The sequence below is a fragment of the Cetorhinus maximus genome, chromosome 18, assembly GCF_964194155.1.
Source record: "Cetorhinus maximus chromosome 18, sCetMax3.hap1.1, whole genome shotgun sequence".
Classification (NCBI taxonomy): domain Eukaryota; kingdom Metazoa; phylum Chordata; class Chondrichthyes; order Lamniformes; family Cetorhinidae; genus Cetorhinus; species Cetorhinus maximus.
The window spans coordinates 26,977,196-27,003,749 of record NC_135896.1 but is presented as its reverse complement, the minus strand read 5'-3'; the positions used below and the strand labels follow the sequence as shown (position 1 = coordinate 27,003,749).

General features: G+C 45.1%; 1 protein-coding gene across 2 annotated transcripts in view; it reads left to right on the top strand.

Annotated features, from left to right (window-relative positions):
* The window catches only part of prkcha (protein kinase C, eta, a), a 212,627-nt gene that overhangs the window by 61,095 nt on the left and 124,978 nt on the right, over positions 1-26,554 (top strand). For both annotated transcript variants that reach the window (XM_078562261.1, XM_078562262.1), the window contains exon 3: positions 17,732-17,795. In XM_078562261.1, the coding sequence (XP_078418387.1) occupies positions 17,732-17,795 (64 nt within the window). The remainder of the gene's footprint in view (positions 1-17,731; positions 17,796-26,554) is intronic.

Sequence of the window (26,554 nt, the reverse complement as noted above, 5' to 3'; positions counted from 1 at the left end):
CTGTGCAGGCCCCGCCTGGGAGGGAGCTGCCAGTTCCACAGCTGGCATCTCCCCAGTCATCGCAGCCTCATCAGATGCAACGGTCACTGGCAGAGGGGCGGAGGAGCTGCCGCCCTCATCCGGAGCGCCCTGAGAGGAGCCTGCAGAGACGACAGGCAGCTGCTGCACCGACTTGAGGTCGCTTCGGACCTCCCTGCTCACCATGGATGGACGGGCACCGAGCTCGGAAACTTGATGCTCAGACCATCTCCCACACTGGCACTGACCAGCTGAGGTCAATGCTGATGTGAGGGTTTGCTGGTCAGAGCGCATCCCCAGGAAACACTGATTGGTCTCCTGGAGGAGCCTCTCCTCGAGAGTCGCCACTCTCTCCATGGAGGACGCATGGCGCTCGGCCCTGAGGCTCATTGCATTGGTGATAATCTGTGTAGACTATCGCATTTCCTGCATTTGCTGCAGCACGGACAACTCCAGATGCACATCATCAGCCACCAACTGAGCATGTGCCTGGTCCCCTGCAGTCCTCCGACTGCTGGCGCCATGGGCACACTCTGTCTCCGCCAGCTCCTCCAGTGACTGTGAAGTGCCCTCACCACTGTGCCCTGGGACACTAGCTGATGATCTAATTCCCACCGAGGTGCTAGTATCTGCGTTGAAACCTGCCTGGCAGAGATGGTGTGACGCTGGTGAGTCTGAGACTTCAGGGCCCTCAGCTGTGAGAGGGGGCTCCTGCTCCTCCTCCCGGCCCTGCTCCACTGATGCTGAAAGGGAAGAACAAGGACATTGGATCAGTTAACGTGGAGACAATGTCAATGTGCATCCCTGTCCCCCGGATCATTATGCGCTCATCCTTCCATAAGCAATGGTCAAGCCATGTTGCAAACTTCAAACACTGAACATTCAGCATTGCCATGGCTGTTGGGAGAACAATGGTGACCTCACTGCTGGGCACATACCTGCCCGTGGCATCTCATCCTCACTGACACTGGTGGGCCTGGGCGCATGGCGCCTCTCCAAATCTAGGGCCTCCTGCTCGAACTAGCTAAGCATCGCCACCTGGGCCGGCCCTCCGCCAATCCTCACCCACTCGGCGGAATTATGTGCATTCTTCTCCTGAAAAGGAGAGAAGAGCATTGATCAGTGCTACTTGTACCTGGACTCCCTTCGCGCACAGCCCACCCCAACCAGAGTGGGACATTGCAGGGCTCCAGTGCCACCTCACCCCGCTGCTGCCGAACACTCACACAAAGATGCCAGGCCTGTCCCCGCACCCCACCTTGGCCAAATGCTGCCTACAGCACATTTGGCACCACATGGTCTAACCTTCCATAGTAAGGAGGCGCATACACTTGGAGCGCAGAGGGCAGCAGATCGATTGGTGCGCCACCATCTTGAAGCTCCCCTCCCAGCATGTCATCACCCTGACTTTGACATGTCCTGGGGTTCCAGCACTGCGCCTCAGTGCAGTTCCTCCAGGTTGTCCCCAAAACAGTAATGAGGGTCTCATTGTACCACATGCTGCAGTTGCAGAACCCATCTCATCACCACCCTCTCAGGGTGACCTAGGCATGGGCAATATCTGCTGGCCCACCCAGCGAAGTACACATGTCGTCAATGATTCAATGCAGTCACTACACTCAGACTTGGGGGGGATGGGGGGTGGGGGTAGTGTGTGGTGGCAGGGGAGGGGGAGGGGTGGGTGGCGCCGAGGGGAAAGCCTACCTGCTGGGTTACGTGACCAATGCCAACATGGTACTCACCCTTCCCGAGCGCAAGAGGTTGTTGAAGCGCTTGTGGCACTGGTCCCACGTGCGCTGCACCATGTCGTGGGAGCTCACCATCTCCACCACCTCCTCCCAGGCACATTTGGTCATATGGGGGGGGCCTCCTCCTACCGTCCTGGGGTACGAGGGGCCTCCCGCTGTGTTGCCACCTCCTTGAGGAGGGCAGAAAGGCAATCTTCAAAAAACAAGGGGCACAGTGCCCCCCTGCCCTACCCTCCTGCCTGGCCTGCTCACCAGCAGTGCTCCGGGGAGCCCTTCCAGTAGCCATGTTTGTCAGTCTTTGAAAGGCTGCAGCAGCTTTTTTAAAACAGGCCGCAGTGTCACCATTGGACCCAGTGGTCATTGCAGTCCCGCTGCTGCCCACCCACTCCCGCTGTCCTCGGGAGCCGCGATTCACGTAAAATGGCGGCGCGGACTTGATCGCGGGCGGTGATTGGGCCCGCGCCCACTCCCGCTCTTCCCACCCGCCAGCCAGAAAATTCTGCCCCAGGTATAATTCTGGTAAATGTATGCTGTGCTTCCTCCAAAGCCAATATACCCTGCTTAAAGTGTGGTGCACCGAACTGCTCACAGTACTGAATTAGCTGGAAAAACTCAGCAGGTCTGGCAGCATCGGCGGAGAAGAAAACAGCTGACGTTTCGAGTCCTCATGACCCTTCAACAGAACTGAGTAAAATTAGGAGAGGGGTGAAATATAAGCTGGTTTAAGGTGGGGGGTGGTGGGAGAGAAGTACTTCTTTCTCCCCCCAACCCCCCCCACAACCTTAAACCAGCTTATATTTCACCCCTCTCCTAATATTACTCAGTTCTGTTGAAGGGTCATGAGGACTCGAAACGTCAACTGTTTTCTTCTCCGCCGATGCTGCCAGACCTGCTGAGTTTTTCCAGCTAATTCTGTTTTTGTTTTAGATTTCCAGCATCCGCAGTAGTTTTTTGTTTTTACGCTCACAGTACTTCAGTGTTCTAACCAGGGCTTTATATATCTGAAGCATAATTTCCAGCCCCTCGTATTCTAGAGTTCCAGATATCAAGCCCAGAATTTCATTAACCTTTCTGATTACTTTTTGTACCTGTTCATGATATTTTAATGGTTTATGAACATGGACCCCCAAAGTCTCTTGGACCTCCACAGTTTCTAGCTTTTCACTGTTTGGAAAGTACACTGTTCTGTCCTTTTCAGGTCCAAAGTGGGTGTTCTTACATTTGTCTGCATTGAAATCCATTTGCCACTGATTCGCTCATTCACTTGTTCAATATCCCTGTGTAAGTTATGCTTCCGTTTACTCTGCTTACAATGCTGCCTGTCTTTGTGTTATCGGCAAATTTGGATATATGGCTTCCTATCCTGGCATCTAAGTCATAAAATTACAGTGAATTGTTAAGGCCCCAATACAGATCCTTGTGAGACACCACTAGTCACATGATGCCAATTAGAGTACTTGCCTATAACCCCTAGTCCCCCACTGGTCAGACAATTTCCTAACCAGGTTAATAATTTGCCTTCAATTCTATGAGCTTCAACTTTAGCGAACAGTCTCTTATGAGGGATTTTATCAAATGCCTCCTGGAAGTTGATATAAATGTCATCCACCAACATTTCCTTATGCACAACTTCAGTGATTTCTTCAAAAAAACTCAGTCAGATTTAGCAGACCTGACCTACCTTTTACAGATCCATGGGGCAGAAGTTTTTGTTCGGCAGGCGGGCGCATGCCCGATCCACCTGAGCGTGAAATGGTGCGTGTTGTCGTCGGCCGAGCGTGCTGACGTCAACGCGCAGTCACGCGATAGTTCGGTTAGCGGGTGCGCGCTGGAGCCGGCAGCACGTCCGCTGACAATTGAAAGGCCCGTTAAGGCCATTAAGTGATCAGTTAACGTAAATTTTTCGCTGCCTGCCCAACCTAACGGTTGGCGGGCAGGCGAAAAGGCCAAGCGGCCTTTGCATTTTTTTTGAAAACCTCATCCAGGGGCGGGATGAGGTTTCCCAAAGCAAATAAAAAATAAGATAAAAACTTTAATTTCTCATTAATAACATGTCCCTGCTCATGTGGCAGAGTCACAGGGTATATTGGCTTTGGAGGAAGCACAGCATACATTTACCAGAATTATACCTGGGGCAGAATTTTCTGGCTGGCGGGTGGGAAGAGCGGGAGTGGGCGCGGGCCCAATCACCGCCCGTGATCAGGCCCGCGCCGCCATTTTACGTGAAATTTACGTGGGGCAGAGTCACATGAGCGGGGACATGTTTCGTTACGTTCTTATTTTTTTTCCTTTGCACTCGGCTCGCCAGCCCTCCTCCGTAACCCCCGCCCCCCGGCCCCCCCGCACAGGCAGCGCTCAGTGCTGATGCTCCTGGTTTACACTGCCCGGGCCTTAATTGACCCGTCAGCGTGAAATCGCGGTGCGGTGCCGATCGCGGGCGGCGGTCGCCTTCCCGACTGCTCCCACCAAGCCCACCCACCAAGGGCAAAATTCTGCCCCATGATTTCTCTGATCAGCTAAAGGTTTTCAAAGTGTCTCCATCACTTGTTCGCTTAATTCTATACTCGAGTAACTTACTGAAATCGATGTTGTGCCAACTGCTCTTTAATTCCCTGGTTTCCCTCTCTCACTTTTCTTAAAGAGCAAAGTGACATGCAGAATTTTCCAATCCGAAGAAGCAGTTCTCAAACTGGGAGAATTTTAGAAGATAATGGGCCTGAACTTCTGAGCTCCAGGGCAGTGAACCTAGGAGGCGCACCAAAGATGCGCTGGCAAACTCCCCCTGGAAGTTCCTAGGTAAGGATTGCATGGCAATTGCCTGGGAGGTGCATATGTCTGATGGGCAATTGCCCTGCACTGGGAACCATCTGAAAATTGCAATTAAGCCGCAAACTTCAGATGGTTACAACTGTGTTATATCAGTGGTTACCTCGAAAAAGTTAGAATTAAAACTACTTCTAGCTTCTAGGTAACTATTGTTCAGATTCACACCTACCCCCATAGGTCTCCCCACGCCACCCCACACCCCTGAACCACCAAGGGGTTCCCTATACCCATCCCCCCCAATGGGACTCCACACCTCCACCGGATTCTGCCCCCTAACTACCCCTTGATTCCCCCCCATCCCTACTGGATTTCATCCCCCCCACCGACTACTCCTCCCTATAGACTCACGACTCACACCCCCGACTACACCCCCCAACGTACCACCCTGACTACCCCACACCCCCACAGGACCTACCCCCCCCACCCCCCCACCCTTACAGGAACTACCATCCCCACAGGAAGCAGTACTGTAAATAAAAGGGCGTGGCCTTACCTGTGATTGAGCTGGCCTCGAAGGTAGACCCCCGGGAGCGAGCTGCACTACACAGATCTCACCTGGCCTGAGCCGGAAGATCAGGTGAGATAGTATTGCCTGGACTCCCAGGTAAGTTCTTTCGATTGGAGTGGCAATCCGACTCGATTGCCACTCCATTGGAAGTAACAGTTCAATAGTTAGGGCATCGGCAATGTTCCCACTCATTTCCTTTAAAATCTTGGGATGGAAATCACCTTGTCCTGGCGATTTGTGCCATTTTAGTACCATTATTTTCTTCATCACTGATATTTTTCTTTTGTTAATTGTGGTGTGGTCCTGTCCCTGATTCAATATTAGTTCCCTTGGGATGTCCAGCATGCTGACCACTTACCTCCCCAACAAAAATACTGACACAAAATAATTAATCAACAGGTCCACCATCTCCTTCCTTTCATTGACAACATCACCATTATAATTTTTCCAGGGGCCTACATTTCTCCGAATCACTTTCTTTTTACCCAAAATGATGTTTTTTTTTGTTTTGACATTGATAACCCTTGTAAGCTTCTTCCCACACTCCCTTTTTGCAGTTCTCACTATGTTTCGTCACTGTTTGTCACATACTTTGTATCTTTCCTATTCACCAGCTTCTGTTCCAGTTTTTCACTTTTGTATGCCTTTTCCTTTTAGCTTTATGTTTCCACCTATCTCTCCAGTTGTGCGTGGCTGTGTTTTGTTTTGGTAAGGAGAGCTCTAAAGTAAGTAGAGACACAGATTAAAAATAAGGGGTCTCCCATTTAAGATGGAGATAAGAAGAATTTTTTTCTCTTGAGGGTTGTGAATCTTTGGAACTCTCTTTCCCAGAGAGTGGTGGAGGCAGGGTAAATTAACACTTTTAAGGCAGAGGTAGATAGAATCTTGACAAACAAGGAAGTCAAAGGTTATCCAGCTTAGACGAAACATGAAGTTGAGGCTACAATCAGATCAGCCATGATCTTGTTGAATGGCGGAGCAGGCTCAAGGGGCTGAATGGCCTACTCCTGCTCCTGATTCGTATGTTCATATATTTTTGCCCCTTAGGGATGTAAACTGGCTCTGTATCACAGAACTTCTTCCACTGATCTCCTGTTGTTTGACACATTAACAGATTTGCTTAAGCTCACTGTGATCAGTCACTGATTCATCCCATTAAAGTCAGCTTTGTGTATTCCCCCTTTCAATCACTACATTGAACTCAATCACATCATGATCGCTGTTAAATAAATGTACCAACAGGCTGTTATCTAAATTTTGCTCATTACTCCTTGCTGAATCTAATATGGTATTCCCCCGCTTTCAGATTTCTAGCATCCGCTGTGCTTTTCTCATGTCTGGCATTCTCCCTTGTTGGCTCTAGGACTTATTGTTGCAGAAGTACATATTGTTACAGTCATATTGTTGTGGTTGCAGCCACAATGCACCTCCCTTTTAATAGTTCAGACTAGCTTTGACCGGTGCTATCAAATTATAATTTTGGACCCCCAGCTTTGCATGCACTCAACAAACAATGCACTTAGAATTGGTTTTATGCAGAAATCGTTGAATTGAGCAGGCAGTACAAAGTTGGTGTGCTACTGCGTTACATTGAAAGGGTATAAGTTAACCACAGAATGTTATCGCAGATCGCTACACCCTAACAAACCATTCTGCTATACCTCAGTGATCGGGCAGTTTTTGAGCTATTACTTGCTTCAACCTTAGTTTTAATAGTATACAACCGACCAAAAGAAAATGCAGCTACACTTCTCATGTCACCATATTGTTAAAGCAAGACTTGTATCCTAATTTAACACGTGCCATGCTGAATCCAGAGACCGCTATGCAAGGAAAACTATAATCCAAACCAGATGATGGTTTTCCCAAAACAAACCTATAGTTGTCATAGTTAGGCTCACAAATATGATGAATGAACCTTCCCTTCTGCTCATACATACTCCAATAGCCAAAGACATATAGGCCAACATTTTCCCCTCGTCAGAGGGGATGTGCGGAAGTGGGTGCGGGTGGGCGGGTTCTTCATCGGCGCCCCCGGTCAGGGGCACGCTGCCATTTTATGTGGGTGGGCCAATTAAGACCCACCCAGCATGACATCTGCCAGGAAGCGCTCCCTGTGCGGGCGGAGAGAGGGGAATTCCCTGAGCCGGGAGTGCGCTCTTTCACGCATGCGCACAAAAGAGTGCACAGATCTCCCTGAGGCAAAGTGCTGCCTCAGGGAGATGGGCTCAGATTTGCAACTTTAAATAAAGATGAGAGAAAAATTTCGCTGCCATGTGCCCCCATGTGACACTGTCACTGGAGTTGGGGCATGTCCATAACTTTTATTTTGAAATATTCTGAGATTTTTTAACCACTCATGAAAGCTCATCCCGCCCGTGGATGAGGTTTCATGCTTTCTCAGAAGCCCGCCAGGGCTCCCGGCCTGCCTGTCCAACCTTAAGGTTGGACGGGCAGGTCCATTAATGGTTTCAATTAGTTTTGTAATGGCCTTAATAGGCCGTTGACCGGTTGGCGGACGCACAGCCAACTCGGCTGCGCGCCCGCTGACCTGAAAATCTAAATAACGTGGGGTGATGTCGGGACGCACCCCCGATGTCATTCCGCGTCATTTTATGCATCAGCGAGCGGGCCCCGCCCCCGCTCGCCGAACAGAAGGTTCTGCCCACAATGCAATTATTTTGTCAACTTCTCAGAAAATCTAATAAATTGCTAGCAATAGACTTATTGCTTCAATTGTGTTGAAAAATTATTGAGAACTGTGTGGCCTCCCAATGGATTGGGAATGCTGCAATTACTGTTAGACTTAGAACAGTGGTTTTCCATGGGGGCAGGTCAGGATGCGTGTCCGTGGAAGGGTTTAAAGGGGTCTGCCCAGTCTTCTGATTGTAAATGCCTTCACATTGACCTCCTCTTGCTTTATATTCGGCAGTCACTGCAGATATTGCTGCTGATGACATGGTTCCCTAAAACCGATAATCTTTCTGTTGACAGACACAGGGCTGAATTTTACAGACCACCCACAAGTGGGTAAAAAGGTAATTAGGGTGCCGTGCCATTGGTGGCAAACCCACCACTGATCTACCTGCCCCCCTCCCCCAACCCATTTGGGGGGAGGTGTTGGATGGGCCGCCTGCCTGTGGTCCAATTGAGGCACATAAGTGGGCAATTAATGCCCAATCAAGGGCCTCATCCACCACCACTCTGCTATAACGGGCAGCGAGAGATACCTTCGCCCAACCTGTAGCTCAGGCTGCTGGTCAGTGAGAGGGGTGTGCCTCTTCTTGGGGCCCCTGGTGTCAATCGGAGGCCCCTCCGGCCACAGTTTTTCCTCTCTATGTCCACCCTCATTCCCCCCCCCGCCCTGTCCTGCCCAACATGCCCCCACCCTCCCTCACTGGGGCCTGTTGGCCTGGCCCCAGCAAGATCTCGGACTTAGCTGAATGTCAGGGTCCATCACTGAACACTACCTCCTTGGCCTACCTGCACCACCAGCAGTGACTGCTGCTCCTGCTTGGTGCTGGTGGTATGCAAAGCTACTGGCCTCCGATTGGCCAGAAGCTCTATGAGCTGCGTTGCCTTCCTGGAGCTGGACAGAAAGGGCCATCACCCGAACAATTAAAGCAGGGCGAATCAGCTAAGCAAAAGCAGACTTGTCCCTGAAATTTATGCTGGTGTGCCGGGAACCTGCCCTCCGCATAATATCCAGCCCATGGGGTTTAAAGTATTGACAACTTCCGCCCCCCACCCCCCGGCTGTCACCCACCACCACCCCCAGCTCCGAGCCCCATGAAGTACAAAGGTCTCAGCCAGTTTAAAGTGTATATTGAAGAGACTAAGTGACCTGTTTACGCAGAGGCAACCTGCTGCCTTGGTGGGTGAAGAATGTCATGTTGCTGATCTAGCCACTCATTTGCCTTTCAGTATCTCATGATGTTGGGAGCCAGACTTCGGGGAGCAGTGAATTTCACTCACTCTTATAAATGGTTTACTAAATAAAATGATTAACTCCTGAATGTGTCAGAGGGATGCAAATGGAATCAGCATGCATTTTACACTGTCATGTGTAGTACTGATTGTTCTATGTGTTTTTGCGATGCATTTCATTTTAATGCTACACAATTGCCTGATGCCATGAATTATTTGCTAGCCAGACCATATAATGTAGTAGCAGGCTGCCTGGCTTTAAATAGGATTACAATGTCAGGGTATTGATTACATAGGGCAGCTTGAGAAACATTGTAGTGCGATCTGTTTGAGCTCTTGCTCGAGATGCAGCCTCTGTAAAAAAATACATTGCATCTGAAATAAAGGTACCATAAATCTTGATATTATGAACATTGATTCTTGATGAAAATATTATACTGTAATTATCTGCCTGAAAGCTGCAACCTTTCCCCTTGTATGGTCAATCTAATTTTTGCATTGTTCCATTTAGTTCTCAGATATTAGCATTTAATTTTGAGATGTCCAGTTCAACTGGTTCGGTGTTTCAACAAGTTTTCAGATGCGAGGAGGGGGAATCATAGTTTATAATTGTGAGACTATTGCATTGAAAAAGAAAATTTGATAGTCATATGGTAGTTAGTGACCTTTTTAAAGTTGCAGATCACTAACGTGCCCGGTTTATCATCGTAATATTCTGCAGTTAAATTTGCAAAGGAGATTGAAATTACAAAAGACATTAGTTGCTTGCTGGCCATATGTTCACTAAATAAACACAGTCATTAAGAATGCTACCAAACATGTTAGCACAACCTTTTGTTTGTAACATAGATCCATAAGTAAAACTTGTGGATTTTTATCTATCTGGAACCATAGAGATGATAAATATGGCTAAATGACTGCATAGCAGATCAATTAATCCTCCTCAGGTCAGGTCATATTGACCTGAACATGCCAGAATTCATCACATATTTGCATAGATTATCTATTATTTCCATATAGACTCTTAAAAATATATTCTATTGTTCAGATCCAATATTGCTGGATTCTTTTGGTACCAGCATGAGGAATGTTTCAAAACTATCATTAAATAATGCCAATATTCTGGTAGTGTTTCTGTTTTTTTTAGATATCTGGTGGGCTGGGTGTTAATGTTGCAATGCTGTCACAATGAAGTGCATGCTCTAGTTGTAAGTGAGAGCAGCTGTTACTAACTGGGGAAAGGTTAGGGCATTATTCTCAAGTATATATAAGAACTGGTTTGCGCCTGGGTGGGTGGAAGGGAAAGGAAGTTTGTGCCTGTGTTCTCTAGGTTTTGCGAATAAACTTATGTTAAAAGACTGGCTCCAGATTCCTCCTTTACCCAGTGAATGAGCAGTGCACTATAACACTGGGATGGGTTTTCTGTACCCAAATCATGTGCCTGCTCTTTAGAAATGGGTTCATGATATTGTTACATGAAGTATTGAGGGAGTTTTTCTTTCAGGTGGATTGTTTGAAAGATGGCAACATTTGTACACAGACTGTACAAAAGTGATGGAATCATAGAGCACAGGAGACCAGTTGGCTCATTGCATCATTGCTGGCTCTTTGTTTAATTGTAGATCTAATTTTAATACAGAAAATATACTTGTGTTGCGTTACAAGGAGATCCAGGAATTTTTATAACATCGGAAGGGGGCCTCAGAAGCAAAATGATTGAGAATTCCTGACTCAGAACATCATGGCTGGCTAGCTGACAATGCTGCTTCATTGTCTACAGCACCATTACTGAAGCCTACTAATTCATGTCAGCACGCCATTTTAATGTACATGCATCACAGACCTTTAAATCTATTCTTTAAGACTGGGTTGTGTCTGTCCCTCCTGCAAACTTGGTGAACTGAAGTACTCCTTTTACTGGCATGTTTATCCAATGAATTTCAATATTGCTCATTGAATAGTGGCATTGTTCATGAGTGAAACTCCAGCTTTAAAAGCATTTCAAAGGTACAAAATTTCATGTTTCGATTGCTGCTTTAAAAAATAAAGTATGCATAGACCACAGAAAAAGCCACACCATAAATAAAGGATGTTGAACAGAAATGAAGAAAGAAGCCACAACAGTGAATTTGATAAGGCTGCATGCAATGGGCAGACAGCAACTCATTTGAGACTAGCACTTAATAAAAGCACACAGTGTGCTCCAACTTCATCTGATGATCAGCCATTTCTCCTGACGGTTTAGTCGATAGAAGCCCTCAGTGACTTTTTTTACATATGACACTTAACCCCGGGCATGTGAATAATGGGCCAAAGTTTCTCGGTTGTAATGAAAGCCAGGGCAAGAAAAATGTCATGGATTTAATGAAAAGGCTTAAGGACTTTACTGAGCCCCATTCAAAAGAAATACTTGCTGCAGACCTATTTTGAAATAGTGAATTACCTCTTATAATTTCTAGTGAAGTGAAAGTTGTCCCGAAATCATACTCCAATGATGTAAGCCTGTGGATCTTTATTTCTGCTTCTCAGTTGAAGGTCACGTGCTCCGGATTCAGTTGCTGACCCAACATTTGTGCTTTATTTCTTCCACAGAAAACTGGAGAATGTCATAAGATTGAAACTAAAATAGGAATAATTCCAGTGCCATTTTATACTTTATCATTTATACCAAATTGCTTGTAAGATTATAACCAAAGGACAAGCCGCAGTGCATTGTATAGCAAACCCAATAAATTGCTAAGGAAAGTACTGAAAAATTACTTCATCCTTCATTAATAATGAAATAACTGGCAATGATCCAATACTGAAAAGTGCAAGTGCATAACCTAGCTGTATCATTGCTGGACTTGAGCCAACATCAGAGAGACCATAGGCACAATGTAAAGGTATGTCTGTATAGTTAGTCAGTTTACTAAAGATACAGGAATGAGTACTTTTCTTGTCCTTCGGACATTATCTCTTTGTTCAATAAAATTACTAGATGAAAGGGGATCCACAGAACAGTTTCTGATTGTAATCTGGCTACAACTTGGCAAGTCCATTTAACAAATGTGCTTCCATTTCTTCAGTTCATAAGGAACATAGGCACATAGGAACAGGAGTAGGCCATGTAGCCCTCAAGCCTATTCAACCATTCAGTGTAATCGCGGCTGATCTGCGACCTAACTCCACATACTCGCCTTTGTCCCACATCCCTACATACCATTGGTTAACAAAAATCTATCAATCTCTGATTTAAAATTAACAACTGATCTAGTGTTAATTACTGTTTGTGAAAGAGTTCCAAACTTCCACCACTCTTTGGCACTCAAAAGTAGGCTAGCATGTGGTGGCGAAGATTCATGTGTGATAGCAGCTGCTCTCTGCTCCCTGCCTGCCTGTCTCAGCTGGGATTTTACCAGTGACTGGGGAGGCTTAGGGCAGCCCGCCCACCCTTAAGCCAATTGAGGACTTTAAGTGGTATTTTACCAGTGGAAGGAGGTAGCAACACCATGTAGCAAGTTTTTTCAGGCTAAGGAGGGGGATCCCACTTGTCCGTGCACCCTGTCTCCCAACAGAAGCCCATCCCCAAGGTAGTTCCCCACCCCTCATGTGTGGTCCCTCCTGCCCTGCCCTGCCGAACCCAGTTCTTCACTCTGTTCACCGGGGCCTTGCAGCTTGGCCCCAGTGAAACCCCAGACTTACCTGCGTGCCTGGGAACATGGTTGTTCTTCAGTGGGGACTGCCTGTAGTCCCAGCAGTGGCCATTATGTTCAGTGGCACTGTTGTGACTAGCAAACTGCCAGCCATTTGATTGTTCTGCAGCTCTTGGACAGAGGACTTTGTCCCAGATGGGGGTGCAAGTTTTGCCCTGAGCAAGTTAGTAGCCCACCAGCCATTTAAAATGGCTGCAGAGTGGCCCTGCTAAGCGGATGTGGGCTTGCCCTTGACTTTTGAACCCAAGGACAGAAACACCGCCTCCGTGTAAATTTCCAGCCTTTTTGTGCAGAAGCATTTCCTAATTTCACTTCTGAAAGGTCTGCCTCCAATTCTTAAACTATGCCCTGTCTTGAGCTCTCCCAACTAGCCAAAATATCTTCTCTCTATCCAGGCTATCTATTCACATTAATATCAAATCATCCCTTAGCCACCATCTAAACTCCAGGGAATGCATCCTTAGGTTATGTAATCTCCTCTTGGAATTTATCCCTTAGAGTCCAGGTATCATTCTGATAAACCATGCTGCACTTCCACTAAAGCCTTTCTGAGGATATATTACTAACAGTAACACAAGAGCCCAAACAGAGCCTCAGCAATATCATTGAATCCCAATATATGTACAGTTGGGATCCAGTGACAGCAGAGATTGATTTGATTAGCCACTTTAGGTACAATAAATTTTACAACACCTGTCATCTTCTTTACTTGAAACAAACACAGATGTCATCAGAACTCCATCAGGCTGACCTGAATGAATTGAGACACCCTTGAACTCATCATGCCAAGTTGCAATAAATGGGGCATTTTGTTTTTATTGAGCTAGTTTATATGATACCAATTTTCAGAGATGTAATGAGCAAAAACAACTTGCAGTGACAGATTCATTGCAGCTAAATATATTTCTCCAGGAATGTGTGCTTATTCAGTGAGAAGTTGAACTGAGTGTCATTAATCCTAAATAGGCAACACAGTGATGTAATTGTACATCTGTTTGCTGAGTCAACTTGGCTATATCAGACTCCACCTATATCACAATGCTGCATATAAGACCTGTAGTTTCAGTACGTCATTCTGGCAGGTTTACATTATTCTTTTCAATTAGTTTCCTTCTTTCTCTCTCGCTCTAATTCCTTTCTATTGAAACACACACACACACACGTAATGAGTTTCATTGCACTAACAGAGCTATGATCCATATTGTGGATAACATAGAAACATAGGATTAGGAGCAAGGGTAGGTCATTCTGCCCTTTGAGCCTGTTCCAACATTCAATAAGATCATGGTTGATCTGGTTGTGGTCTCAACTCCACTTTGCTGTGTGCCCCCATAACCTTCAACTCCCTTGTCTATCAAAAAATGATCTAACTCAGCATTGAATAAATTCAATGGCACAGCCTCCACTGCTTTCTGGGGTGGAGAATTCTTCTATAATATTAATTATAATATATTCTTCAATATAGGATAACCTTCTACCTGTTCAGCTGAGTAGCATCAATCATAAGAACAGTCCATCTCATTTAGTTATGATAAAAAAAACATTTGAAGAATGAATCAATTCACTCAAACAAGTTTGGCAAAAAATAATTGATAGTTTCCCCAAATTCTAGGCTTCTAACAGTAACTTAACCTGTTCTAGCCTTATATTTATGCTTTCTGGCATTACCTAAACCACTAATTACGTGATTTGCCTGAGCAGTACTCCTGGCCATTGATTTTTTTTATATATATATTAGTTCTATTAAATAAATGCTTCTCATTTTAATGGAACAGAAAAATGAAAGGGGTAAAAGGCAAACATAGCTTTTAAACTGAAATTACTTTGCTGTTGCTTAGTAGTTACCCTGCAAGGATCCAGGACATTTCAGTCCAGATATTTTAGCTTTTACAAAGAAAACATACAGCATAGAAGCTTCAAAAAATTTGCAGATAGACAAAACTGAATTTGTTGGATTGTGGACATTTTTTGCGGAGTTTTTTTTTATAATTAATGCTTGCATGAAGTCAGTTAATTGAACTTGATTCTTGTGGGAATTTTAAGTTACACAAAGAAGGATAGATATTCGTCTTGGGTAGTGAGAAAAATGGGTGGTATCGGATTGGCTGCCCATTATACATGGCGCTGTTACTCAGTTCCGTTGCAGTCAAAGTAGTTGAATAGCTGGTAGTCCAATCAACGGGTGATCCATCTGATATCGCCTGTTTTGCACCACTGCCCAAGATGAAATTCTACCCTCAGATGGTCAGATTACTCTTATGGTTTGTGTGGAGTGATATATGCAGACTATCATTACGTAGGATATACAGCACAGAAACAGGCCATTCACCGCAATCAGTCCACGCTGGTGTTTATGCTCCACTCGAGTCTCCTCTCATCTTTCCTCATCTAAATCTATCATTGTAACTCTGTACTCCCTTCTCCATCATATGCTTGTCTAGTTTCCCCTTTAGTGCAACTACACTATCCGCTTCAACCATCGCCTGTGGTAGTGAGCTCCACCTTCTTACCACTCTTTGGGTAATGAAGTTTGGGTAAAGAATCATGGACCTTCAGTGGCAATAAGGGACGTACAGCACAGTACACTAAGCATGGGAAAACTGAGACTCAGGTAGGAAAACTGCTGAAGAAGCATTGGACTACATTCCACAACAGGTGACCATCCTTAAGGGCAACAGAGAAATGAGAAATGCATTAGCAGAATTGTCCACAGATGCATTGCATTGAACAAATATGAGATGGACGGCAACCTTAGAGGAGGATGGTCGTGGGCAACATTGTGGCACGGCAGAGCAAACGGACACCAAAGAGGCAGCTATAAGCATAGGAAAATGGCGGCAGTGCAAGATTTTTTGGCCCAGCACAATAACCTTGACAAAAGGGAAACCCAGAAGAATTTCATTAACAATTTTTTTCTGGACTTTGAGCAAGAGAACTCCAGTGGAAATTTGCCCCCAGTTCCTCCTGGTTGGGGTGTTGTGGAGGTTGGCTTTTGGTGATTAGGGACAGACCGTTTAAAATTGTCAATAAGTGAATGAGGAAAACAACTAGAAATGTCTTTACTCATAGGGCTGTTGCAGCACAATGCTTTTCTAGCATGTGGTTGAGAAACAAACCATTGCATTTTGTTACAATGTCCATAGAGACAAATAACTTTTAAAGAGCAATTCGAACTTCCAGGGCAGAATTTTGCCGTCGGCGAGCAGGGGGCGGGGCCCGCTCGCCGACACGAATAATGACGCAGGATCATGTCGGGCGGAACCCCCGACGTCACCGCACCCCATTTAAATTTTCAGGAAGGCGGGGGCGCAGCAAAATCAGCTGTGCGCCCGCCGACCTGTCAATGGCCAATTGAGGCCATTGATAGGATCATTTAGACAATTAAAGGACCTGCCTGTCCAACCAGCGGCGGGATGAGGTTTCATGCAGGGTTTCAAAAATTTTAATAAAGTTATTATGTAAATTATGAACATGTCCCATCTCATGTGACATGAGGGGGACATGTTAGGGAATTTTTTTTCTATTTTTAATATTTTTCAACGTGGAAGCGATCACTCTGAGGCAGCACTTAGCCTCAGGGAGATGTACGCTCTTTCGTGCGCATGCGCGAAAGAGCGCACTCTCGCTCTTGGGGAATCCTTCCCGCCGGATGTCGGCCCACCCACGTAAAATGGCAGCGGGGCCCGCTTCTCCAGCGGGGATCAGCTCCCCGTCCGCCGGAGATTGGGTCGGGCCCGCCCACCCGACAGGCAGAAAATTTTGCCCCCAGTTAACAACTGAAAGAATGACAAGTCAAGATTTTGTGTTTTAAAACTTATACTGTATCAAATGACTAAAAACACTATTGACTAAACAATTTTTTTACGTGCAGGCAACTTATACTTTAAACTATAGAAATAAATGGTTCCTTTTTATTTATCACACGTTGCACTTTCCATGAAATTACAGTTCTTATCACAATCAGTTTACAAGTGCTTCCGGCTTCCAAATCGTTTTTACTTTCCCGGCCAGGTAACCTCTAATCCTAGAACTATCTCTCACTGCGAGGGTTACACGTAGACTTCTTCCTACAGTTTCAAGCTAGGCAAGTCTTCCAGCATCCTTTAACACTTCATGAACTCGGTCTTCAATCTGAACGCAAGCTCAATGGATAATACAGTCAGCATTTTCTCTGCTTAAGGTGCAAGCCTGACTGATTCTGTCTTTTGCTGTCTAATTCTCAGTTGACTGCAGACCATATAAGACAAAACTACAAATGCTGTCTGCGATGTTCCTGGGTTTAAAAGGAAATCTGTAACCTGATCTCAAAATGGTTTCCTCCATACGTGCAATGGGAAACACAGTAGCTTTGTATCTAAGTAGAAATATTGATTAGCTATCCTTGATTTCAACTTCCCTTCACATGTGCTATAAAGTATCCCTTTGCTTCTCAACTGTTTACAACTTAATATTTATAACACGTTCCTGCATTCCTGGGGTTTTGAGAGACTCAGGGTCTACTCATTGTGGACCTAGATACTACGATCATTGACCCCAAACATAAATACCTTGCACCTCCCTCTCAATAAAACAATCTGAGTTTCCCTCAGGTCTCTAATAATTAAACCACCCAGGCTTACTGTCATGCAGATTCCAGCACAGGTAACCTACCCTACATTTAGAGCTACAGTCCCAAAATATAGATATCGTTTAAACCAAAACATACCGAGCTAAAACATCATAATCTTACAAACCTCACAATTGTAACAATATAGGGAAAATGGATAAATATTTAAAGTAGAGATACTGCAAAAGGGAAGAGAATGGGACACTGGGATTAGCCCTGGATTGCTCTGAATAGCCTCTTTCTGTGCTCTAAACATCTATGGTTCCACCAGTCCGTGGGCTTGTCATCAGAGTTGATCTTGGGTAGGCTTCATTATGTTTGCTCATGTATGAGAGTGTATGATATCATTTGCATTATTTTGCTTTTTAATCTGTCCTCATGATTGCATGTGTTTCTTTGCTAGGTTGATTTGGAGCCTGAGGGTAAGCTTTACATCCTGATAGACATGAAGGAGGTGACTTCTGAAGGTAAGACCCAGCCTGTTGTTGAACTGACACTGACATTTGAGTCCAGAGCTATTTTTGTCAATTAAGAACCCCTTCCTCACTGTTTAGACTTTCTTTTTGTGCTATAAAAAACAGCCATGGACTGCTATAGGCCCTGTTTTGAAACAAAATAGGAGGCAGTGCACAACAAAAATAAAAATAGCTGGAAAAACTCAGCAGGTCTGACAGCATCTGTGGAGAGGAATACAGTTAACGTTTCGAGTCCGTATCACTCTTCACCAGAACTGTTGTGGTTCACCAGTTCTGTTGAAGAGTCATACGGACTCGAAACGTTAACTGTGTTCCTCTCTGCAGATGCTGTCAGACCTGCTGAGTTTTTCCAGCTATTTTTGTTTTTGTTTCGGATTTCCAGCATCCGCAGTTTTTTGCTTTTAGGTAGTGCACAATATTTGCTACAGTTTTTGAGTTGATAGTTATTTAATTTACTGTCATTCAAAGAAAATGTATTTTAATTTAATTGATAATTTGAATGTGTCAGCAGCAATTGGAAATATTATGGTCCCAAGTTTGTTAGTTCAGTAACCTGCAGCAATGACATCCCAATTTTTAAAAAAGCCAAAATTCAATCATTGAATTTTCAATCAGGATTAATTCAATGAAGTCTTAAAGTCATCAAGTGTTGCAAAGTTCTTTTAAGTACCCTGTGGAATAGGTAAATTATATTTTTGGGAAAATATGGTCAGTATTGATTGAAGAATATAAAATATATTTTAAGCAACAAGTCTGTGCGTGCACACCAGTACTGTATTGAATTTGACATCTTCAATCTTCCAAGCACAATGTTCATTGAAGTATGTTGTTCCTATTGATAATATCTACAAAATATTGAAGAAAATAGAAAACAAGAGCAATCAACAGCAATGTATCTTTATATAGTGCTTTAACATAAAATGTTCTAAAGCGCTTCACAGGAAGGTGAAATGTGGGACACCAACCAAGATTGTGTTGGTATAGTCAAGTATAGAAGTAATTATACATTATACAAGACTGTGTTTAAGCTACAGTCAATATTCTGTGTGCCTTTTTGAGCACCCCATTACAGAAAATACATTTAAACCATGGAGAACGCACCACATAAACTTATCAAGGCTCCCCAGGGATGACAAACTTTAGTTATGATGCTGAGACCACTTTGACTGGAACTGGAAAGTTAGAGATTAAATAGTTTTGTTCGGAGTAATGGGGAAAGACTATTTCATTTGGTGGTACTTGGGGAAGAGTTAGTGATGAGGAATTATCAACTTCAAATTGTGGAAGAGAGTGAAGAAAGAGTTTGAAATAAATTTTGCAGAGAGTTTTTGGAGCATGGAATATTTTACCATAGCGAGTAATTAAAGAAGAGACCGTTGGATCACTGAAATGAAAAATGGGTAACTGTTTGAAACAAAGTAGGAAACAGGGGTATGAACAGAGACCAAGATGGTGGGATTGCTCTAACAAAGATCAGGTATAGGCTTGATGGGCCAATGGCCTCTCTTTTATTATGCAAAGCTTCTATGATTCTAAAACAGTGGTTTGAAGAAAGTGGTCCTAGATCTGTATTTAAAGATAATGCGCACTATTGAAAATTGCCCTTCTTCTGTTGAAAGGCAGGAAATAGAGACTAAGCCATGACCTGAGAAAGATATTTACTAGCAATGTTTACTGGAAAATTCGCAAGTAGAGATGTTCATTATGGATGGAATTGACCTTTGATATTTCTACCCCATATTTAAATAGAATTTTTAAACAATGATGATTTCCTAATACTCCTAGTTAATAAAATCTTTAAGAATCCCTAGGGGCACCAAGGCTACTGACCCCATTTTAGGAGCATTACATGCCCATTAACACTAGACAAAGGCGGTCAAATTGCACCCTACTGATTACGATTAAAGTCACACAACTGCCACCCAGATTAAAACTAGTGATAATCACACTTCCGTGGATTGAACTAGTTTCTTTTTGATACATATGACTGATCTATTCACAGCCGTAATCAGCTGTGCCAATGTTGAAGATCATTATGCTTTACTTATCTCCAGTAGAGGCTTGTGTAAAACATCATTGTGACTATTGGTTTCATATCATTTTTGTCCCTTTTATAGACTAGAGCTTCCATCACAGAAGAGCAGAGTAGCCACTTCTTTTAGCTCTCAAAACATTCGCTGAAGTTTTTAAGGAATTTTGCAGTCCTCAAGCTCCTGAAAAGCAGGTTATTGAGGAAAATGAAATCTTTAGGGTCATTTTGATATTAGCTGTCAGCTGTATTATTAGAGTAATGCCCAGAATGATTTTTTTTATCACTTGGTTGTTCTGCCCTTTTACCTCTTTGGAGTGTCCCTGCCTTCTGGTAAGGCACAGCAGCAGTCACCAGTAAGCAAGCTGAGGCAAGCTGGCTTATACCTGATTCCGGAAATGTCACCATCTTGGACACTAACGGAAGCCCCAATTCTGGAATAAAAGCAAAATGCAGCAGATGCTGGAGATCTGAAATAAAAACAGAACACACTGGAAGTACTCTGCAACCTGGCAGCATCTGTGGAGAGAAACAGAGTTACCATTTGAGTCAAAGAACTAAGACTCGAAACGCTAATCACGGCCGGATATTACAGAGGTGCAGCTGGCAATCGCGACTTTGAGGTGTGTACGGGCAGCACCCACTTACTTTTCATCTGCGTTCGTGGCTGCCCTGATTCCGTGCCAAGGCTGCTCAGGCAAGACCAGCAGGAAGGGAAGGGGTCGGGGTTGTTTGTAAGGCATATGCTGGACTGGGAGGAGGTTGGGTGAGATAAGACAGAGGCAATGGAAGAGCTGGAAGGCACATGCTTGACTGGGAGTGCAGTGAGACTAGACAAGGGCAGGGGAAGGGGCTAACAGAAACATGAGTGGGAGGGGTTAAAGGAGCAAAGGAGGGAAGGGGTGGACAGTGACACATGACTGTGGAGGGGAAAGGAAGAGGGGGCATAAGCGTAAGACAGTCCTGGGGCAGACTGCACCACATAGTCAGGACCAGAAAGCAAAGACAGTCCTGGGGCAGTGCGGACCATGCTACAAGCCTGTGCATAGTACGCATATTCTGGTCCCAGTCCAGGGAGGGGGAGGGCCTGTCCGTTCTGTGTCAGTTGTGCACAGCATGGCATGCAGGGAGTGGTCAGTCCCTCACACAATTGGGCCCTGGGAGTTGCTGGCTTGGTATTGGGCCACAGATGGCACAGTGACAGTCAGAGGAGGCATCTGCAGCCTGTAAATGGGGAACTGGTAACTAAGAGGGGAGCACTCAATGGTCTCAAGGCGGGAGGAGTGGGTTCTCGGTAGGACACTGTGCATAGGGCCTCAAGATGGGGAGGGGTCAGGTCGACATGGGGCATCGGGACAACCACAGAAAACGGTTCAGGGGGGAGGACGGGGATATCGACTAGAATCACGATGGGCTCCAGGGTTAGAGAGTGAGGCAAGAGAGTGATCGGAAGGAGGGAAACATAAGAACATAAGAACTAGGAGCAGGAGTAGGCAATTCAGCCCCTCGAGCCTGCCCCGCCATTCAATACGATCATGGCTGATCTCATTTCGGCCTCAACTCCAATTTCCCGCCCTCTCCCCATAACCTTTCAACCCCTAACTAATTAAAAATCTGTCTATCTCCTCCTCAAATTTATTCAGCGTCCCAGCATCCACTGCACTCTGAGGTAGTGAATCCCACAGATTCACGACCCTTTGAGAAAAGTAATTCCTCCTCATCTCTGATTTAAATCTACCACCCCTTAGCCTAAAACTATGGCCTCTCATTCTAGAATGCCCCACAAGGGGAAACATCAGCTCCACACCTACTTTGTCTGTCCCCTTTAGCATCTTATATACCTCAATTAGATCTCCTCTCATCCTTCTAAACTCTAGCGAGTATAGGCCTAAACTGCTCAATGTCTCCTCATAAGACAAGCCCTGCATCTCTGGAATCAATCTAGTGAACCTCCTCTGAACCGCCTCCAATGCAACTACATCCTTCCTCAAGTAAGGGGACCAAAACTGTGCACAGTACTCCAGGTACGGTCTCACCAATGCCTTGTACAGTTTCAACAACACTTCCCCATTTTTATACTCTATTTCTTTAGCAATAAATGCCAAAATTCCATTTGCCTTCCTTATTACCTGCTGTACCTACACACTAGCTTTCAGCGATTCATGCACGAGGGCACCCAGATCCCTCTGCACTGAAGCATTCTGACGTTTCTCTCCATTTAAATAATAAATCGCCTTTTTATTCTTCCGACTAAAATGAATAACCTCACACTTATCCATGTTAAACTCCTTCTGCCAAATTTTGACCCATCCACCTAACCTGTCCATATCCAATTGTAAATTTCTTGTTTCTTCCTTGCAACTTACTTTCCCACCTATTTTGGTGTCATCTGCAAATTTAGCTATAGTACCTTCTATCCCTGAATCCAAGTCATTAATATAGATTGTAAATAGTTGGGGCCCAAGGACCAAACCCTGTGGCACCCCACTAGTTACAGCTTGCCATCCAGAAAAAGACCCATTTATCCCAACTCTCTGCTTTCTGTTGGTTAGCCAATCTTCTATCCAAGCTAATATATTACCCCTAACTCCGTGTGATCTTATCTTGTGTATTAATCTTTTGTGCGGCATCTTATCAAAAGCCTTCTGGAAGTCCAGATATACTACATCTACAGCATCCCCATTATCCACTTTGCTTGTCACATCTTCAAAGAACTCTAGCAAATCAGTCAAACACGATTTACTCTTCATAAAACCATGCTGACTCTGATGGATTGCATTTTGACTTTCCAAATGCCCCATTACTACTTCCTTAATCATGAATTCCAACAATTTCCCAATGACAGATGTTAAACTAACTGGTCTATGGTTTCCTACTTTCTGCCTCCCCCCTTTTTGAATAAGGGCGTTATATTAGCATTTTTCCAATCCACTGGAACCTTTCCAGAATCCAGGGAATTTTGGAATATTATAGCCAACGCATCCACTTCCTTTAAGACCTTGGAATGTAGGCCATCAGGTCCTGGGGACTTGTCACCCTTTAATCCCAATAGTTTGCTCAGTACTTTTTCTCTAGTGATGGTGATTGTTCTTCCAGGAAGATAGGAGGGACTTGGACAGTGACGGTGGGGGATGGGGTTGGAAGCTGGCCTCATGATAGAACCAGAGCAGCACCATTTCTCCAGCTGATGTAACGTCGCAGTTGGAAAATAACCTAGGGGGAAAAATCACTGGGAGAAGGGTCTGAGGGCTTGTGGGAGGAGTAGATTACTGCACTTTTGGGCCGATTGAAGGGGCGCCCTAATAATTTCACTTCAGGACATGGAGAGCAAGGCTCAGCCTTGGGAGGTGGTGACATAGTGGTATTGTCACTGGACTAGTACTCTAGAAGACCCAGGAATATGCCCTGGGGATCTGGGTTTGAATCCCACCATGGCAGATGGTGAAATTTGAATTCAATTGAATAAGGGCAGCCTAAGGGCTTCACAATGGCACCTCAGTTTGGCGATGGGAGCTGATCATGCAGGCCATTGTTCAGTCACGTCTCTGTTCAATTTTCCTGCAGAGGTGAGGGAACCCGCCATGGCAGCCGGCGGGATCTGCTCCGCCTTTCCCGCCCGCCACTGCACGTAGTCTCCTGGGCAGAAAATCCTGCCTGTTAACTCTGTTTCTCTCCAGAGATGCTGCCAGACACGCTGAGCATTTCCAGCACTTTCTGTTTTTATACTAGCCCTAATTCTGGGCTCCTTAGGATCATTCTTGCATACAAAGCAATGCTGGCCTAAAGTTTGCTCTGCCAAGACGCATTGACCTCCCCCATGCTGTGAACCAGTCTCCTGAATAGACTTGAGAACTCCTAATTGGGAGCAATGAACTGAAAATTGCCAGGGTTGGGAGGGGGGGGAGGTGGGGAGCAGGGTTTCGGGTGGGTGAGGGTGGGGGGGCAGCGGGGATGTAATATTTTATCCAGGAAACACACAGCACTTCTAGACAAATATTTGTAAAGAGGAGACGAGTTAATATTCCCAAGCTGCTTTTATTTCAGAGTTCCAACCTGTGCAGTTTTTATTTCCTTTTGTTTGAGGTGCATCTCTGACTACAGTATAATATCTGTAATGGGTTCATATTTTAGGTTTACAATTACACACAAAGAGCAGATAGGAATATTCTAGTCAAAAGATCTGGGAGCCCTAACCAATGCACTTTGATGGTGACTGTTGCCATAACACACAGTGCATAGTACTGCACACAAAACTGGAATGAGAACAGCTCCAGGGACCATTTCAACTGTGGGGTCACGGAAGAGCAGCGAGAACACTGTCATATTCATTGTCATTGGCCACATTTGCCATTTTTAACCACTACCAGGCATTGTGGCATGTCAGACTTGGTTGTTTTGATGGCAGTAATGATATTTTAATGGAATGTTTTATTAACTGCATTGGGATATATGGATACAGGCTGACATTAAGATCTACCCTCTCTTTGAATATGCCCATAATTACTACAGTCTCACCTGATTAGGCAGCACCACCTGTCATTCTGCACCACATTACAGTTTGTGCTAGGGTTTTGAAGCAGGATTTATGTGGATTTGGCTGGCTTAGGTGATAATCTGTTGCACCAGGGAAGGGGGTGTCAGTGGCCATTTTGGGGCTGTGACTCTGAATGTTTAAAAATCTATTTAATCTATAAAATGTGCCCACGTGGACGCACGGCAGTTTTTTATTGACTAACCTCTGATGCAAAGTACATTGTCATAAAATGTTTACGGACCTGAATTATTCATGTCCATTCCAAGCATAACACAAATTGCTTTGACTTGGGGTAAATATTTTATTGCAGTTTATCTGGTTGTGCAGAGTAATCACGTTACATGCACATGTTACATTGCCAATGACATATGTGAGATTTAAAACATGCCAGAATTGGAAAAATGGCCCACTGTTTTGACTGTGAAGATTCTGTGTCTTAATCCAGCAGGAAACCAGAGCAGAATTACATCCAGTATGAATTAAACACGCATAAAATGCTTGTGTTTATTTAATCTCTTACAAGTTTCTCAGAAGCATTTCAAAGTGCTTTCACAACAATTACCTACATATACATGGCATCTTTAACATAGTAAAATGTCCCAATACTTCACAAGGGCATTATCAAATCACGTTTGACAGCATGTCACACAAGGAAATATTGGGACAGGTGACCAAAAGCTTGGTTAAAGAAGCCGGTTTTAAGGAGCATCTTAAAGGAAGAGAGATAGAGGTAGCAATGTGGAAAGGCTTAGGGATGGAAATCTAAAGCCTAGGACCCAGGCAGCTGAAGGCTCGCCCCACCAAGGGTGGAGCAATTAAAATTGGAAAAGCACAATAGGCCTGAATCGGAAGAGCATGGAGATCTAGGACGGTTGTAAAGCTGGAAGAGATTAGAGTGATATGGAATGGGAGGCTGTCAAGGGATTTGAAAACAAAGATGAGAATTATACGATTGAGGTGGTGCTGGACCAGGAGCTGCTTTGTTGTTGTGCAGAGAGATGCAGCTGCCATTTTTCACTTAGCAACAACGACGAAATGAACACCAAGGGCCGGATATTCCTGTCCCCAGTCCGGAAGGAATGGAGGCAGGATGACAATAAAATGGCGCCGGCAGCCCGGGTGCTTGTCTGCAGCCTCCACTCCCAGCTCCGATCATTTTCCCAAGGACGAAGGGAGAGCAGGGGGCCGGGCAGGAAAATGAAGTTGCCCACCTCTTTAATTGGGTGGATGGTTAATTGGGCCTGCAGCCTTCTGACCTCCCGAGATTTCCACAAGGGCAGGCGACTGTTAGGAGCTCTGTGAAGCTGAGCAGCTGCAACCAGGAGGCAGCAGGGGCTGCAGCGCTGAAACAGTTTTATTTGATACAAAAAGTGAAAGTTTGGACACAGAACTACTGAGCAATAATAAAGTTTTACTCACCAACTTTCCCACCGCTATCCGAGGTTCCAGTTCTCCATTTGGCTCGGCCACTTGGAGGATGAAGATCCTCTTATTTCTTTAAGAACGCACGCAGTTGGCACCATGAATAAAATCGGGTCAGAGCTTGGCCTGCTTCCCTGGTGTCCCGCCTCTATTTCCGTCCCCACTACTCACCACTGATTGGGTGGCTGACCTGCATCTAGGGTCAGTAAGACCCCAACCCCATGAAAATCGTGCTTCGCGGTACGCTAGAGACGGAGGGGAGTCACAGCCCGGAATCAAACCCACCTCCTGATTCCTGCCTCCAACAGGAAAATCCGGCCCCAAGTTTTTCTGTTCTTGGTCAAAGAAACAATGGGCAGAATTTAATGTTCGCCCTGAGGAGAGTTTGGACCAGGCAGGAGCATTTAATTGGGTGGGAGGGCACTTGGTGGGGACAAGGGAGTCAAGGGTTATGGGGAGGTAAGCAGGAAAGTGGAGTAAAGGCCACAATCAGATCAACCATGATCTTATTGAATGATGGAGCAAGCTCGAGGGGCAAATGGTCTATTCCCACTCTTATTTCTTCTATTCTTATGTAATCTCTTGTCTCACTTCAGCACTTGACTAGGCACTACCCACCCCCCTTATTGTGCTGCACTACATAATGTGCTGAAGTAGCTGAATGGGTTTTGGGCCTGCAACCTTCAGGCTCAGATCACCCAATAACCCAGGCTAACGTTACTGAGTCTGATCTGTAAACCAGTAAACCATTTTTCTCCCCTAATT